Source organism: Culicoides brevitarsis, chromosome 2, assembly GCF_036172545.1.
Source record: "Culicoides brevitarsis isolate CSIRO-B50_1 chromosome 2, AGI_CSIRO_Cbre_v1, whole genome shotgun sequence".
In the NCBI taxonomy this organism is placed as follows: Eukaryota; Metazoa; Arthropoda; class Insecta; order Diptera; family Ceratopogonidae; genus Culicoides; species Culicoides brevitarsis.
In genome coordinates, this window is record NC_087086.1 from 31,230,214 (window position 1) to 31,246,614 (window position 16,401).

At 27.3% G+C, this 16,401-nt stretch overlaps 4 protein-coding genes across 4 annotated transcripts in view; 1 reads left to right on the forward strand and 3 right to left on the reverse strand.

Annotated features, from left to right (window-relative positions):
- Positions 1-2,633: 2,633 nt before the first annotated feature.
- On the reverse strand, positions 2,634-4,086 carry LOC134830412 (ras-related protein Rab-43). Its single transcript, XM_063843891.1, has 2 exons — positions 3,733-4,086; positions 2,634-3,675 (listed from the first exon to the last, which is right to left on the reverse strand). Exons 1-2 carry the CDS (start codon positions 3,856-3,858, stop codon positions 3,091-3,093), a joined length of 711 nt encoding a protein of 236 aa, XP_063699961.1. The 5' UTR covers positions 3,859-4,086; the 3' UTR covers positions 2,634-3,090.
- Positions 4,087-4,382: 296 nt separating this feature from the next.
- LOC134829595 (GTP-binding protein 1) lies at positions 4,383-6,869 on the forward strand. The gene is made up of 3 exons (XM_063842758.1): positions 4,383-4,528; positions 4,609-4,675; positions 4,756-6,869. The coding sequence occupies exon 3, from the start codon at positions 4,763-4,765 to the stop codon at positions 6,695-6,697; it is 1,935 nt and encodes a 644-aa protein (XP_063698828.1). The 5' UTR covers positions 4,383-4,528; positions 4,609-4,675; positions 4,756-4,762; the 3' UTR covers positions 6,698-6,869.
- Positions 6,870-10,531: 3,662 nt separating this feature from the next.
- LOC134831458 (leucine-rich repeat-containing G-protein coupled receptor 4) overlaps positions 10,532-16,401 on the reverse strand; it is a 49,631-nt gene continuing 43,761 nt past the window's right edge. Inside the window, exons 8-9 of the mRNA XM_063845188.1 lie at positions 12,135-12,274; positions 10,532-10,859 (exon numbers count right to left, since the gene is read on the reverse strand). Coding sequence (XP_063701258.1) covers positions 10,573-10,859; positions 12,135-12,274 — 427 coding nt within the window. The 3' untranslated portion in view covers positions 10,532-10,572. The remainder of the gene's footprint in view (positions 10,860-12,134; positions 12,275-16,401) is intronic.
- Positions 14,619-16,362, reverse strand: LOC134832404 (PR domain zinc finger protein 5-like). The gene is made up of 2 exons (XM_063846415.1): positions 16,297-16,362; positions 14,619-15,609 (listed from the first exon to the last, which is right to left on the reverse strand). The coding sequence occupies exons 1-2, from the start codon at positions 16,360-16,362 to the stop codon at positions 14,641-14,643; spliced, it is 1,035 nt and encodes a 344-aa protein (XP_063702485.1). The 3' UTR covers positions 14,619-14,640.

Genomic DNA, 16,401 nt, shown 5'->3' on the forward strand with positions numbered 1-16,401 from the left:
TACTTTTACAAGATTTATTCAAACTAATGAAAGTTAAAAAAATAATTAAAAAATAAAAAAATATATGTTAAAATTTTGTATCAAAAAATAATAAAAAAACAAAAAAAAATTTCATCAAAATTGATCATTTTTTGGTCATAAATTAAATAAAAAATTTTTTAAAAATAATAATTTTAATAATTATTTAAAATTAAAAAATGAATTAATTAAAAAAAAATAAATCATAATTATTTTAATTAAAAAACATTCAATAAATTAATTCAATTCAAAAATAATAAAATTTTTGAATTTTTTCGTAATATTTTATTTTATATTACTTTAAAAATTTTAGTTTTTAATAAATAATAAAAAAAATAATATTCAAAATAGTTATTTAATGAAAAAAAAAATAAATTTGGTAAAAAAATAAAAATAAATTAATTTAATTTTTATTTTTCCCCCTGAATTTTTTCGAGAAAATCGGAGGGGGGGCGACAAAAAATGGATATATTAAATTTATTCGCCTTATTTAGAAAAATTAGTTTTTTTTAATAATAAAAAATAATTAATTTTTTTATTTATTTCAAAAAATAATTTATTTTTTCGATTTTTTTAATTTTCCCGCAACTTCATGTATTAAATGACTTAAATAAAAAAATGAATAAAAATTTAAATTAATTTTATTTAAATTGCTATCTTATCTTAGCTAATTAATAATTTATATCAAATAATTTTATTATTTTCAACTTTTTATTTTTAATTTTAATAATTTTAATTTAAATTATTTAATTTTAATTTAAAAAATAATTTTAATTATTAAAATTATAATCGAATAATCAAAATTGTAAAAAATAAAAATTTTCTTTAATTTTCAACCAAATTTTTGATACGATTCGACACAAAAATTGAAAATTCTGCATTTTGAACCTTTCGAAAATTATTAAAAATTTAAACAATAAAATTTAAAAAAAAATAATACTTTTTTTCTCGTCTTTATTTGACTTTTTGGCTTGAAAATCGATTCATTTAAATTTAAAATAAATTTATTTAATTTTTTTTAAGAATTTTTTTGAATTTTAAACACTTTAAATCAAATTTCTTGTTCATGTTTTCTCTTCAAATGCGTTTTCATGATTCCTTTACTCGAGTAACTCTTCTTGCAAACAGGACAAATGTAATTTTTGATTCCCAAATGTTCCAAAGCGATATGATCTCGTAGCATCGTCACGTTCCGGAAACTTTTTCCACAAGTTTCGCACTCGTTTTCAAACTTTTTTTCGTGTGTAAGTCTCAGATGTTGACCAAAATTAGCAGTTACGATGATTTTTTGGCATATTTTACATCTAGTCTTTGGATTTTCAGCATGAACGGTTTGAATGTGGACCTCACATTGCTTCTTTGTGGTGAATCGTTTGTCGCAAAAGTGACACAAGAAGCCATCCTCATGAGTTTTCAGATGATAATCGAAGAGGTTTTTGTTTTGAAAAATTCTGTCGCATTTTTCGCACTTTTGAGGCTTATGAGCAGTGCGAAAGTGGTTTTCTAAATTCTTTTTTAATAGAAATTGTTTGCAAATTTTACACTTTATCTTTTCAGATGGAGGATTTTTCATTTTTGAGTTCGTCAAAATAAAAATTTGGAGTAAATTTTAACTAATCAACAGCGTAAACAAAATTTTTGAAGAACCAGCTGTGCATAAAAAGTAACATCCGCCGAATACAAGTGAGTAGTTATTAAAATTTGCATGATAAGCACGTAATTTTAAGAACAATAACTTTAGTTGAAACGGTTTAAAAGAATTTTTGTGAGGATGGTAAGCATATTTTTATCAAATTTTCAAACAAAAATAATTTTCTTGAAAACATATTACGAAAATTACTCGAAAATTACTTTTTTTTTTTAAATTTTTGTCTAAGAAAAGTTTCGTGACTGGTAAATTTTTCTCAGAAATGTTCAAAGTCAATCATTTAATTTGAGTTTTTACTAAGACTGTGACTTAATTACATCAAATTCACAGAGAAATTGACAAATTCAAGTCATTTTTGTTAAAATTTGGTTGTATTTGACTAAAGAGATTTGCAATTATTTCCTTCTTTTATACTAACTTTAATTGCATCAAATTAATGAATCATTCAATTTTACGTGAAAATGTGAATTAATTATGACGTGTTATCAATTTTCTACGAAAAAATTTAATGAATCATCTAAAAATTTTTCGTTACTCATAAAATTCAATAAATTCTCGTTTTTATGAACATAAAAATTATCATTAAAACAAATTTATTTTAGTTAAAAATAATTGATAACTACTCAATAATTTTTCCTATTAAAAAAAAAAAATTCTAAAAAATTATTTAAAGAGCTTTGCATTGACTATTCTATTAAAAAAAATTTTTTCAAAGAATTTTTACAAAAAAAATTTTTTTAAAGAATTTTTACAAAAAAAATTTTTTTTTTTAAATTTTATGAAAAATATAAAAAACATTTTTTTAATAAAATTTTCAAGATGGTAAGCATATTTTGCTTAATATAAAATTTTCTTAAAAAAAAATTTCTTAAAAATTTCTAAAAAATTTCTTAAAAAAAATTTAAAAATTAATTAAAAAGTCAAATTTTTGGTTGGGTTTTTTAATAATTTTAATGTCCAATAAATATTTTTCATTCACTAACATCTACATTTCTAACATAATTTAAGTTTTAATATTTATTTTAATATCTCCTTTATTAAGTTTTAGTATATTTTGATCATTATTTAGGGTATTTCCTACTTTTTCATTGGATTTTTTTTCTTAGTCTTAAAAAAATATTTTGTTAAAGTAATAAAAAGTCTTGGCAAAAGTCATTTTACTTAAAAAAAAAGACATTCACAAATTAAAGAAACACAAAAATGGTAGATAGAGAGACTTTCTATCGAATGTGCGTTAAAAAAATTTAAAAAGTCGAAAAAAAATTTTTTTTCTAAATATGGAGGGCTCCTAATACATAATTCAGCTTTCTCGTACGTACTTTCGGTCGGTATTTTTTTTTTTTTGTCTTTAAGGCACCATTCGTTTTCTTTTTTGTGACACATAAGTTACTTTTTTCTAACAAACACGAAAAAATTTTCAAAATTTACGAACTACTTGGCGAATTATTTTCCTGTTGATTCCTCGATTTGCCTCCAGATCCGCAGAAATTGCCGCATTTGCTGTTTCCGCCAATGGATCTGCCTTCGCCCAATCGAATCCCGTTTTCGGCTCCATCGGCGGGCGTTTTGTCATTTCGCATCTTCAGCTCCTTCGCCAAATTCTGAAACACATTTTCGATGTTCGTATTGTCCTTGGCCGAGGTTTCAATCGAAAACATGATCTCCGGGATTAATTCGCACATCGACGTCACTTCCGCTGGATCAACTTGTCGTTCTGCCTCTAAATCGCATTTATTTCCGACGAGAGCGAGAATGACATTTGACGCTGTGTATCGTCGTACCTCGTCAATCCATCGTTGAAGGTTCACGTACGACTGACGCTTCGTGATATCGTAAACGATAATAACGCCATTCGCGGACCGATAATAACTTTGGGTAATTGTGCGGAAACGTTCCTGGCCTGCGGTGTCCCAAATTTGGAGTTTGACGCGTTTCCCATCGACTGCGATCGTTTTTATCGAAAAATCGACGCCAATTGTGTTGTTGTGCTTCTCGATCCAGTTGCCGTTCTGCGAAGCAATTAAAAAATGATTGACGGGGAAACTTTCAAAACGCAAAAGAATTACCTTGAAACGTTGAACGATGCAAGTTTTGCCTGTGCCACAATCCCCGATGAGCACAACTTTGAAAAGGAAGTCGAAGCTGTCGTCTGTTTGGTTCAGCGAGGCGATTGTCAGGGGTTTTTGATTCATTTTTGATAATTTGCGTCTAACTTTTCACCTTAATTCGAGCCACGGATGTAAACAAAGCCCATTTCACACGGAAATCTCCAGCAAAAGAACGAAATTTGATCGTTTCTCGTGCCACACAGAACGTCTCGAGCTGTTCTTGATACCGTCTTATCAAATGCTGCTACGTGTGATGCGAAATTTTGAATTTTTTCTCAGAGATATCGCGGATTTGTTCTCTAAGCCATTAAAAGTCGATGTCGATTGCGACGAAATTCGATGTCGAAGTGTCAAATTTCAGTTCAGGGGCGTAATATGAGAAAATTTGAGCCCCAAAAAAATTTTTTTTTAAATTAAAAATCGAAATTTTAATAATTTTTTAAGGATTTTTGAACATTTTTTTTTCAAAAATTTCTCTAAAATTAATAAAAAGGGCCCAAAATGGATCCTTTTGACAAAAATTAGGGTACAGAACTGAATTGAGGAGTACAAAAATGTGAAAATCATTTTCAACCAACCCAAAAATAGTGCAGTGAGGAGTTCAAAGGTGAGAAAAAAAACAAAGTGATTGAGTTGGAAAAGTAATTTTCCCCGAATTTCAGTGGAAAATCGCAAATTAATTGGCAACAACTCGCTAAAAATTAAAGTTCAGTACTGATTTTTGCATTTGACGACCTGAGACGCCGCCAACAACGTAAGTAACTCCCCAATTTGGCATCTTCACCTGCAATGACCTTTCCCTTTCTTTTGAATTTCTATTTTTTCTGCATTTAGTCGACGTCACAACAGTTTCGTACACATAAAGAAGGAAAACTTTGACCAATTTGAGATTTTTTCTGAGGTAATTTTCTGCATTTCTGATGCAATTTTGAATTTTTTGCACGTAATTTTTCATTAAATTGCGAAATTTATTTTTTTTAGTGGCAAAATGTCATCAGAAAGTCCTGCAGAGGCAACTGCAGCTCCCGCAACGACAGAAACCCCGAGTCCCGTGCCAGATTTCTCGAGTATCCGAACAAAAACGGTCCTCATCAGTCCGACAGAGGAGCAATATGACCTGTTACTGCAAAAGCTGCAAGGCCTAATAAACGACAGCGGCGGCGAAACCATCTACGAAATCGGAATCGGGCTCGAAGGAAGTGATTCGGGCCTCGAACCTGAAGAATATGCCGCTTCCCTTGCCACGTTACAGTCCCTCGCTGCCAGCTTGAATGCGGATTGCGTCGAATTACGAACGCGCAAGGGCGAAAAAGGCATGACGGGTCAGTATTTGGTGCGTCAACGACTAGACGAGCAAGATTTCATGGAAATTCGCGTCGCGGTAGTGGGAAATGTCGATGCTGGCAAGTCTACGTTGCTCGGAGTTTTGACGCATGGCGAGCTGGATAACGGGCGAGGTCATTCGCGGCAACGACTGTTTCGACACAAGCATGAAATGGAAAGCGGAAGGACTAGTTCGGTCGGGAATGACATTTTGGGCTTCGATTCGACGGGAAATGTCGTAAATAAGCCGGATCACGGGCACCTGGATTGGGTGAAAATCTGCGAAAAGTCTTCCAAGGTGATTACGTTCATCGATCTGGCGGGTCACGAGCGATATTTGAAGACGACGGTATTTGGCATGACGGGACATGCTCCGGATTTCGGGATGTTGATGGTTGGCGCGAATGCCGGCATGATTGGGATGACGAAGGAACACCTGGGACTCGCTCTGGCATTATCGGTGCCCGTTTTTGTGGTTGTTACGAAAATTGACATGTGTCCCGCGAACGTGCTGCAAGATAATTTGAAACTTTTGTGCAAAGTTCTAAAATCGCAAGGGTGTCGCAAGGTACCCGTGATGGTTCGAACGCCAGATGAAGTCGTAGTTTCAGCTACAAATTTCGTTTCTGAGCGTTTATGCCCGATTTTTCAAGTTTCGAACGTCACAGGGGAAAATTTGGATTTGCTGAAGATGTTTTTGAATCTGCTGACGACACGAATGCACGGTTTGGATAATTTACCTGCGGAATTTCAGATTGACGATACTTATACGGTGCAAGGAGTGGGCACCGTTGTCTCCGGGACGACTCTTCAAGGCACCATTCGACTTAATGACACACTTCTGCTGGGACCTGACCCGATCGGGCACTTCCAACCGATACAAGTGAAGAGTATTCATCGCAAACGGATGCCCGTACGTGAAGTTCGTGGCGGTCAAACTGCCTCCTTTGCCCTCAAAAAGATCAAACGTTCACAAATTCGCAAAGGAATGGTCATGGTATCGCCAGATATCAATCCCCAAGCCTGCTGGGAGTTCGAGGGAGAAATTCTCGTGTTGCACCATCCAACGACAATCAGTAAACGCTACCAAGCGATGGTTCATTGTGGCTCGATACGACAAACCGCCTCCATTATTACCATGTCAAAGGAGTGTCTGCGAACGGGCGACAAGGCACTCGTCAAATTCCGCTTCATCAAACATCCGGAATACGTGAGGAAAAATCAGAGAATGGTCTTCCGCGAAGGACGCACAAAAGCTGTCGGAAATGTTCTCGCGCCCCTGCCAATGACACAACAAATCCCCGCGAAAAGTAAACCCTCGAAGATGCAATCGCGAAATGCGACGACGACAACTTCTGGGACCACGGGACAAAATCAAAATTTGAACCCAAATTCGGGGAATGGCAGCATCGAACAAGAAAGTGTGTTGGAAATCGGGACAGATAAGAGGAATTTCAAGTCGCGAGGCGGCGGAAAACGACGAAGGGCAGCAGCGGCGGCGGCAGCAGCGACAAATGTACCAACAGCAACAAATGTAGTTGTGAACAATCAACCACCAATTGCGACAACGTCACCAGCTGCGGTGTCGGTACCTACTTAAAGAGAAGAAAAAAAAACTAAAAATTGATAAGAGACAGCAAATGATGTGAATTCACGAAGAAAGACTTTAATTTTTTGGATTATTATATGAGAAAAATTTACTTTAGAATACAGGAACAGAGTGTAAAAAACTATTTTGAGATATGAAATGAATAAAAGAAAAAAACAGAATTTATTGACAAATAATTTTTTTGTTTTTTTTTTTGTACAATTATGATCAAATTTTGATAGTTTTGTTCAAAATTTATCACTTTTGTAGCTTGAAATGCGAAAAAAAAAATTTAATTGTAAAAGTCAACGAAATTTAAGTAAAAAATATTTTTATTTCATTGAGCAATTTCAAGATTTATTTATTTTTTTATTAACTTTTTTTTTTAAATAAATAAACGTGTGAGGCAAAAAAAACATGAAAATTCAAATTTTGTTCCAAAATAATTTTTTTATAAATTTTCCAAAGAAAATTTTTTAAATATTAAAATATGAAATTAATTTTTTTTTTATTAAATTTCGTCAAAAAATTTTTTTAAAAAATCATTAGATCAATTCCAAATTTAATAAAAATTAAAAAAAATTAAATTTTCTTCTAAATATTTTATTTTATTTATTTTTTAATTTTAAAAAAATCAAATTATTTAAAAGAAAATAAAAAAAATATTTAGAACAAAATTTAATTAATTTATTTAATTTATTTTATTAATTTAATTAATTTAAAATTTAATTAAAAAAAAATTTAAAAATTTTAATTTAATTTTTTAATATTTTTTTACGATTTTTTTTTGTAATTTTATTTAAATTTTTTTTTGCAATATTTTTATTAAAAAATTTTATAGAAAAAAAAGTGTTTATTATTATTTAATTAAATTAATTATTAATTTTTTAATTAATTATTTAAAAATTAATTATTTTAATCATTATATTAAAGTTTTGATGTTTTTGCTTCAATAATTAATTTAGATTTTTTTTATTAAAAAACTTTTCAAAGCAAATTACTTACCAAAATTCAACTTTTTTGTTTAAACAAGAATAAACAAATTTTTTGCAGTTTTTCACTTTATTTTTTTAATTATTTTTATTGCGCTCGACATTTCATTTAAATTGTTCATAGCTATGTTAGATTACACTTTTGTTTAGCGATATTCCGTTATTAAATTTCCTTTCCTCTTTTTTATCTCTGTTTTTAACTTAAATCGATTACTAGCACTACCTAGCGTTACTTACTCTGTTTAAATATAATTTAATGAATTATTTATTTTATACACGTATAGATTTAATTTTTTTTTAATATTTAATATAATATATATATAAAGAAAATACATTAATATCATTTTTTTTTTGTTCATATAACTACTTTTTGTTTTGTATAATAATAATTTTAATAATAATAATAATAGAGAATAATGTTAAAGTTAATATTAGTACAATTATTATTTGACAAAAAAGTTTCTCTCTTTTTATTTAATTTATTATAGTTTTATTTTATTTAACTTTTTTTGTTAGGAAAATATACGAAAAAGTTGGCGTTTAGCTATGATTTTTTTTTTGTTATATATGTTGTATAGGATATGTATTTTGTTCTGATTGCATACGTTCATTACACTCATGGTTTTAAATATAACTTTTAATTTAATTATTTATTATGTTATTTTATGTATGTTGTTGCTTAATTCCTAATAACCTTTTTTTTGTGAAATAATCTGCGCACATAGCAACTAAAGGCCATCATCATTCAACGGCGGCTTTTAAACTTTATTTAAGGAATTATTTCGATTTTTTGTTTAAAATATATTTTTTTACTGATCCTTTTCTCTGCACACTTTTTAATATATTTTAAACAAAAAATCGTTTTTTATAAATATATTTTTTTTTTAATTTTAATGAATGATTTTTTTTCCTATATCTGGTCATTTTTCTTATAATTTTTACAACGATATGTTAATTTTTTCTTCTTTTTGTTTTAAATCTGGTCGATTTTTTTTTAATTAATAAATTAACAACAAATTTTTAAAAGGAATTTTTTTTAGTTAATTTTGATATGTATTTTGATTCAATATAATTTAATTAAATTTAATGAAGAATTATAAACAGCAATATTTATCACGCAATTTTTTCGAATGATTTTTTAAAAAAATTAAATAAAGCAAATTTTATTTCTTTACGAACATCGATTGATATGTATCTGATGACTTTTTTTTAATTTTAATAATTATCATTAATTATTAATATATATATTTTATGTTTGTATAAGAAGAAAATGTATACTATAGTATATAAGAAAGACAGCCAACATAGTTTACATTTTTCCGTAATTTCTTTCATTCGCATGTACAGTACAGATAGAAATAGAGTACAAGACAAAGTTTTCAAAGTTGATTAAATTTTTGATAATTTCCTTTTAAACATCGGACTTAATGATAAAAATTCATACATACACACATAAAATTGGAAAAGTTGTTCTCTTTTTGATGAAAGCACATTTAGAAGATATGAAATTTTATATTTTTAATGAATTTAATTTTTTTTTGTATCTGAAGAGTCCCAAGAAAACATAAAAAATTGTCATCATCAAATTATTTTTTTAATTTTTATTTTTTAATGGAAATGCAATTATGGTACGAGAATTGATTTAATGCAATTTCGATAACATTTACCGTTTAATTATTAAATTAAAATTTTTTTTTATTGCAATAAAATAACGATTTTAACTCGTTTTATTGTAGGTGTATCGATTTTTAATATAATTAACGTTTGTTGAAAGTTTTTAATTGTTTGGTCGATTATTTTATTGTTTCTGTTTTTTATGTTGTTAAATTATTGAACAATAAAGTTGTTTTTCTGATACTTTTTTATTATATTTTTATTAACAAATAAAAAATTTTTCAAGGTAAACCAAAATATCATTCATCATTATAAATTTTCTATAGCTTGTCAAGCGGAAAATCCAAAAATAACTAAAAATATGTTTTTTTTAACTTTATCCTTAACATTTCTTATACATTAAATGTTTCCTATGTTATATGTCGTCATTTTATACAAACAAACATGTATAATGTTTTGTTTTGTTTATCATTATTTTTATTTTTTATTATTATATATATATAAATTCATATAAAAAATGTTGCGATATGATTGCGATTCACCCTTATTTCAAGATAAATTTATTAAATATTTAATGATATGAATATATTTTTGTATTTTTTTTAACTTATCATTATTATATTTAATTTTATTATGTATAATAATGTTAATGTTTTTTTTTTATATATGATATGTTTCGTGGTTTTGGTTTGATTCTTTGTATGTTTTATATATAATTGGAATAGAATTTTATTTATAATATTAATAAATAATTAATTAACGGTAATATATATCAAAAGGAAAGTGTATTAATCATGAGATTTAATTTTTATCACTTTGTTACTTCCTAATTGTTTTTTTTTTTCATAATGATATGTATGATGTAAGCTATACAACTATAATTATATTATATTATGAACTTGATATGTTTTTTTGTGGGTTCATTTCATGAATTTTTGTATGTTATATATTTAACACAATTATATATAATATTTGTTGTTTTGTATAAAAACATTTGTAAATTTTCCAATTTTAACACATTTTATCTCATTTTTCCGTAAATAACTGATGCGATACAAAATAAACAAAAATTGAAACATTAAAGCTTTCGAAAAGCATCAAGCGGCTGTTTTTGACGATGTATATATGATGCTTCTCGAACAATTTTAATGTTTATTTAAAATTTTATTTGAATAACAAAAAACATATTTTTCCATTTAAAAACAAAAATAAAGTCGTTTTTCCTATTTTTTGGAGTGAATCAACACAAAAATAACAAAAATTTCTACATTATGCGAAAAATTAAATACAAATTTGCCACAAAAACATGCCAGACATTGTGACAAAGTACTCTAGATATTTTCGTGTGGTAGCCGATGAGGGGGCAGCTCCGCGTTTCGACGAGCTCGGTGGCGATTTTAAGCAATTCATGCGATCAATTGGCATATTTTGCACGAAATATTCGCGATGTTCGTTTGGCATTAAGCACATGGGGCGCTTTTTCTGCGTCATTTCGTCATCGCGATTTTTTAACTCGCGCAGCAAGTTCGGGAACCAAATCAAGTCGCACGAACAGATGAGGGGATTATCTGAAAAAGAGAAAATTATTTGTTTTTTTGTTAATGAAATAATTGAATTTGTGTCTGACAGCGATTTTTCCTCATCATCAACAAGACAAAAAAAAATGCTGAAACCCCTAATTTTGTGAACGTGAGAGGAAAATAAATTATTGTCAAAATAAATTATTGGACCTTGATTCAAAGGTAAGGAAAATTTGAAGAATTATTTCACATTAGATTAAACTAAAAATTAAAATAAAATTAAAAAAAAAAATAAATAATTCCATTTTTTTTTTTAATTTAAAGAAATAATTAATTTAATTAAAATAAAATAATTTAAAAATTTATTGAAAAAAATCAGTTTTGTTAAAAAATTTTTAAAAGTTTTAAATTTCTTTAAAACTAAATTAAATTAAATAATTAAATTTTATTAAAATTAAATTAAAATTAATTAAAAATAAAATTTAATTAAAACTATTAAATTAAATTTAATTAAATTAATTAATTAATTAAATTATTTAAATTAAATTAAAATAATGGTCAAAAATAATTTTTATAAATTATTAAAGTTTTAAAAATATTGTGTAAAATTTTTAAAAATTTTAATATTTTTAGTTTTAAATTTTTTTAGCGACATTAATAAATAAATTAATAAAATAAATGATTTAAAAAAATTAAAATTATTTATTTTAGTTAAAAAAAAATTTTTTTTATATAATAATTTTCATTTTAATTTAAAAATTTTTAATTCATTTTTTTTTTATTTTTCAATTTTTGTATTTTTTTTTAACCAATTAAATTCCATTAAATTGACAATTTTCATAATTTTTTTTTTTATTTTTTTTTTAGATTAAAAAAAATCGAGCGCCTGCCTTAGGAGAAAATTGACAAACAGACAGGAAAAATTGTCCAAATTACTCTCAAATGAAGCGAATATAAGCTATAAATGCTCGGTCAAGTAACGACACGAAATTTATTCAAATGATGCGTAATTTGTCTCTGCCTTCTCCGAAACCTGGGGTAAAAAAAATGGAGAAGCCATGCCGCGTTCCAAATAAATGACGTCATATCGCAATAAAAAATTACTTTTCTCGGAAAATTGATAACGGCTCGCTTCCAGCGCAAATATTGTCTGAACGCATAAAATTTGCATAAATTCATCGATTTTCATTCTACGAACTCGCAGACGACGAACGATTGACATAAAAAAAAATTTAAAGTATCATCGCGCTTTATTGACTTATTATTTAATAAAAAAGAACGAAAAGAAAAAACGGAAGAAATCAATAAAGAAAAAATACTCACCCATGATATCGACGACTCGCAATGTATCAATAATTGGCTCCATCACTTCTTCCGTTATGCTTTGCAATTTGTTGTTTTGGATGTTCAATGTCTCGAGGGAGTTTAGGTTCTCGAATGCCAGTGCTGGTAACGTCTTGATGCTGCGTGAAGTTTTTTTTTGAAGGGGAGAAAAATAAAAAAAAAAAATGAAACATGTACGACATTCCAATCACCTTTGTAAGTTTTTCTTTTTACGACAGAACATTTTTTTCGCAAGTAAACACAGAAAAAAACAACGCAAGGAGACAAAAACAGATGAAAGTTAATTTTTTTTCGTGCCAGACTGAACATCTGGTTTCAACATTACGTGAAGCTTATTCCCAGCGTGATCGTGATTCTTGACATAAAACATGACAAAGGTACAAAAAAAAATTTGCTCAAAGTTTTTAAAGTTGAAGATTCCCGTTTTTTGCTGTTGAAGAACCTTTTTTCGAATCTAATCCAAAAAGAGGGATGGAAAAAGTTTTTTTTTCTAATTTTAATACAACATGAAGGTGAACGACGTGATTTTGAAAACTTTTGATCACTTGAATGGGAAATTGTCTCTAAACAAGACAATCACCAATAAAACTAACATAAAAAAGTTGATCTACTGAGGTGTGAAGTGATGTGTGAAGAAGAAAAGAAGCAAGAACAAGAAGAAGGATTAACATGTCATTGAGACTCTTTTAAAAAGCTATCAGTTCATTGCAGTTTTTCTCTCTGAGAGACAAATAATGAGATTATAAAGGGAAGAAAGTAAACGTACCCTGTAGACTTCGTTCTACCGTAAAATTTATTTTTATTCTGAAATCCACTCTCGAAAGTATGCAATCAATTTTACTTTAAAAACATATTTTCAATTACCGTAATGTAGAGAATGCTAAGAGAAAAAACTGTTAAAATTTAAATGAAACAGAAAAATGTAGACAAATGAAGAGAAAGCTAATTTTGAAGTTAAGAGAAAACAATTTCTTTTTTATTTCAACAATTTTTAGTTGTATTTTAAATTTTTTTACATTAAAATGATAATTTTAACATGAATCACTTTTATATGTTTTTTCGATTCTTAAACCTTTTTCAGACGAAAATCAACAAAATTGATCGTTATGAGCATGGCCATAATTCTCTTCGTTTTTGAGTTATTTCGGGGCAAAAAATGTATGGAAATGAGTGGTCAATTTTATGTATAATTAGAAGATAATTCAGATCATAAGAAAAATTATTTATTTCTTTTATTACCGTAATGTAGATAATTCTTATGGAAAAAAATTTACGTATAACTTTTAAATTTTTAACGAAATTTAAAATTTTTTCAATATTTTTAACAAAATTTTTGAGAATGAATTTTTATTAATTTAATGAAAAATAATTTAATTTTTTTCTTAATAAGGCCGCTCCAAATTTTTTTTGAACTTTTTGTCCCATGCCCCATTTCAAAAGTCGAAAATCCAATGGGGCAAAATAAAAAAAAAATTCATAATTTGTTCTAAAAATTATGAACGCAATTATGTTTAAAATTTTTGAATCAAAAATTGACCGTTTAATAATTTGTTGAAAATGTTGAAATTTTATTTTCAGTTAAAAATTTTAAAAATTCTATTTTCATTTTTATTTTTTTCATTAGGAATTTTAATATTTCTCTTAAAATTTTTTAAAAAATTTTTTGTTTAAATTTACAAAATCCGAAGCTTCTAAACTTTCTCATCACGAATTTTCACGCAAGTTTTCGAACTTTTATATGTATTTAAAACCTACTCTGAGATGATAATTTAAAATATTCAAATCTCAATGAATATCGCTATTTTTTTCATAAAGAACAACTAAAATATGGTCAATTTGATGATAAAAAAATATTTATTTTTTTATTACCGTAATGTAGATAATTCTAATGGAAAAAAATAATCCGTTCTGTTAACATTTTACGTATAACTTTTGATTTTTTAACGAAATTTCAAATTTTTTCAATATTTTTAACAAAATTCTTGAGAATGAATTATTTAAATGAATTTTTATTATTTTTTTTTAATGAAATATAATTTAATTTTTTTATAAATAATTGCTAAAAAAAATCTAAAAATTAATTGAAAAATATTGTTCTATTAACTTCAAAATTGATGTTCCATTAATTATTAGCATTTTTTGAATTTGTAACGAATTTTTTTCCATAAGAATTATCTACATTACGGTAATTTTAACATAACTTTTTTTTTATCATTTTTTGAGATATTCTTTAACTTCAATAAAAAATTTAAAATATCCTCAAATTTTTTTTAAAGATAAAAATTTTTCGTTTAAAAAAGTTCAAAGTTATTATGCATGAGAATGTTAATGAGCAAAACAAAGAAATTCGACACATTTGTTTGTTTATATAACTTTAAGTTAAAAAAATTTGTTAAAATAAATAAATAAACCTTTTCAAGAAAAAAAAAGTTTAAAATATTTGAGACGAAATTTTTATTCAAGTTCATAAATTTTTTAACTAAAATTAACTCAATGTTTTTCTAATTTTTTTATGACGTTTCAAAAGATGTTTCTCCAGATCTTCTTTTGTTTCAAAATATTTGCCGCATGAGTCAGGATCGCAACTAAACGGCTTCGTCTCGTGCATCTTCAAATGTCTCTTGTAGTTACTCAACTGCACAAAAGTTTTTCCACAATTGTCACATTTTGCGATAACATTTTTTTCGTGTATCTCTCTGACATGTTTCTCCAAGCCATGTTTCGTTGTTAAACTCTTGTCACAAATTCCGCATTTGTAAAGTTCTTGTTCTAAATGTTGCAAGGCCAGATGATCTCGTAAATGAATTGAGCTTGGAAAACCTTTTTTGCAAACAACACAATTCAAATTGAATTTTTTCTCATGTACGTTAAGAATGTGCTTTTTTAAACTTCCGGTCAAAATTATTTTGTCACAAAATTCACATTTTGACTGCGGAGCACTTTTTATATGAACAGATTTCAAGTGATTTTGTAAGGATTTTTTATGAGATAATTTCAATCCACAAACCTCACAGGCGAATCTCTTTTCTTTGTGAGTTCTTTTGTGTGCGAAAAAAGGTGTTTTGCTGTAGAAACATTTTCCGCACTCCTCACATTTTCGCTGTTTGTGATTCTTTAAGTGATGTTCCCTCATGTTTTCTTTTAAGATAAATCTCGGGCAATGTTGGCATTTTTTGCTGTCTGGATGATCTTTGATGCGGTCACTCAAATGTATTTCCATGTGAACTCTCAACTCGGGTTTCTTGAAAGATTTTTTGCAAATATCGCAAACAAATTTTTCAGCTTTGCTTGACATTTTTTTAAATTTTTTTTTGTTCATAAAATTATTGAATGAATGTTTGAACCATTCGAGACGTGGAAAATTGATATTTTTGGCTTTTCTGAGGCAATGGTAGATTTGCGGGTATATGTTTCTTGGCGAAAAATGATCTACTTGAGATAACGAACGATAATCCTAGTAAAAAAAATTTTTTTTTAAATTTCACCTCAACTTCGATTTTTGGCGATTTTCAAGCAATTTTTGAATTTTTGGTCGAAAATCAAAATTTTTTTCACAAATTTTAGATCTATAAAGTTTACAAAATTAATAAAAATTATTTTTTAAAATATAGGCACAAAATTTACCTCAATGTAAATTAATTTTCAATTCGTCGAAATTCCAGTAGTAAACAAACGAATTAACAATTGGGCAATGTCAAGAATTAGCTGATTGGCAATTAATTAATTATTTTAGTTTTTATTTTAAACTAGCCGTTGCATAATTTTTTAATAATTTTCTGAATTTTTTTTTTTACTATTTTAGCGCTACTTTTTGAACTCAAATAAGCTTAAAATACCGAAAACAGCCTATTTTATTGCATTTTTTTTTTCAAAAGATATTTTTTTGGACAGGACATCATCGTGACTCATTTACATGAAGAAGAAAAATGTACCGAATCACCGACAAATTACATCATCGCAAAGAGCAAAACTCGTTTTCATCATTGGAAAAACCCTTCGGTAAACTCTCAATGAAAACGTGCCCATCATCAACTGTTGCTCACCAAAAACTAATAAAAACCGAAATATTTCAATGAAAGAGACATGAAATGATCATTTTTCACATTTGCTGCCAAATTCCATTGAGATTTTCTGTTTTTACATCGTCCGATGCAACGTAAGCCCATAAAAGACGTAAAATATCTGTTTGATTTATGATATCGGTCATTTTAATGCAATGTATGTGACTGCAGGCCACAAGATGAAA

Excerpts from the sequence above, each read along its gene's own strand:
- LOC134830412 (XM_063843891.1), bottom strand. The coding sequence starts at position 3,858 with ATGAATCAAAAACCCCTGACAATCGCCTCGCTGAACCAAACAGACGAC. Across the intron at positions 3,676-3,732 it reads GCATCGTTCAACGTTTCAAG|AACGGCAACTGGATCGAGAA; the intron begins GTAATTCTTTTG and ends ATTGCTTCGCAG.
- LOC134829595 (XM_063842758.1), top strand. The coding sequence starts at position 4,763 with ATGTCATCAGAAAGTCCTGCAGAGGCAACTGCAGCTCCCGCAACGACA.
- LOC134832404 (XM_063846415.1), bottom strand. The coding sequence starts at position 16,362 with ATGACCGATATCATAAATCAAACAGATATTTTACGTCTTTTATGGGCT. Across the intron at positions 15,610-16,296 it reads CTTACGTTGCATCGGACGAT|GATTATCGTTCGTTATCTCA; the intron begins GTAAAAACAGAA and ends TTTTTTTACTAG.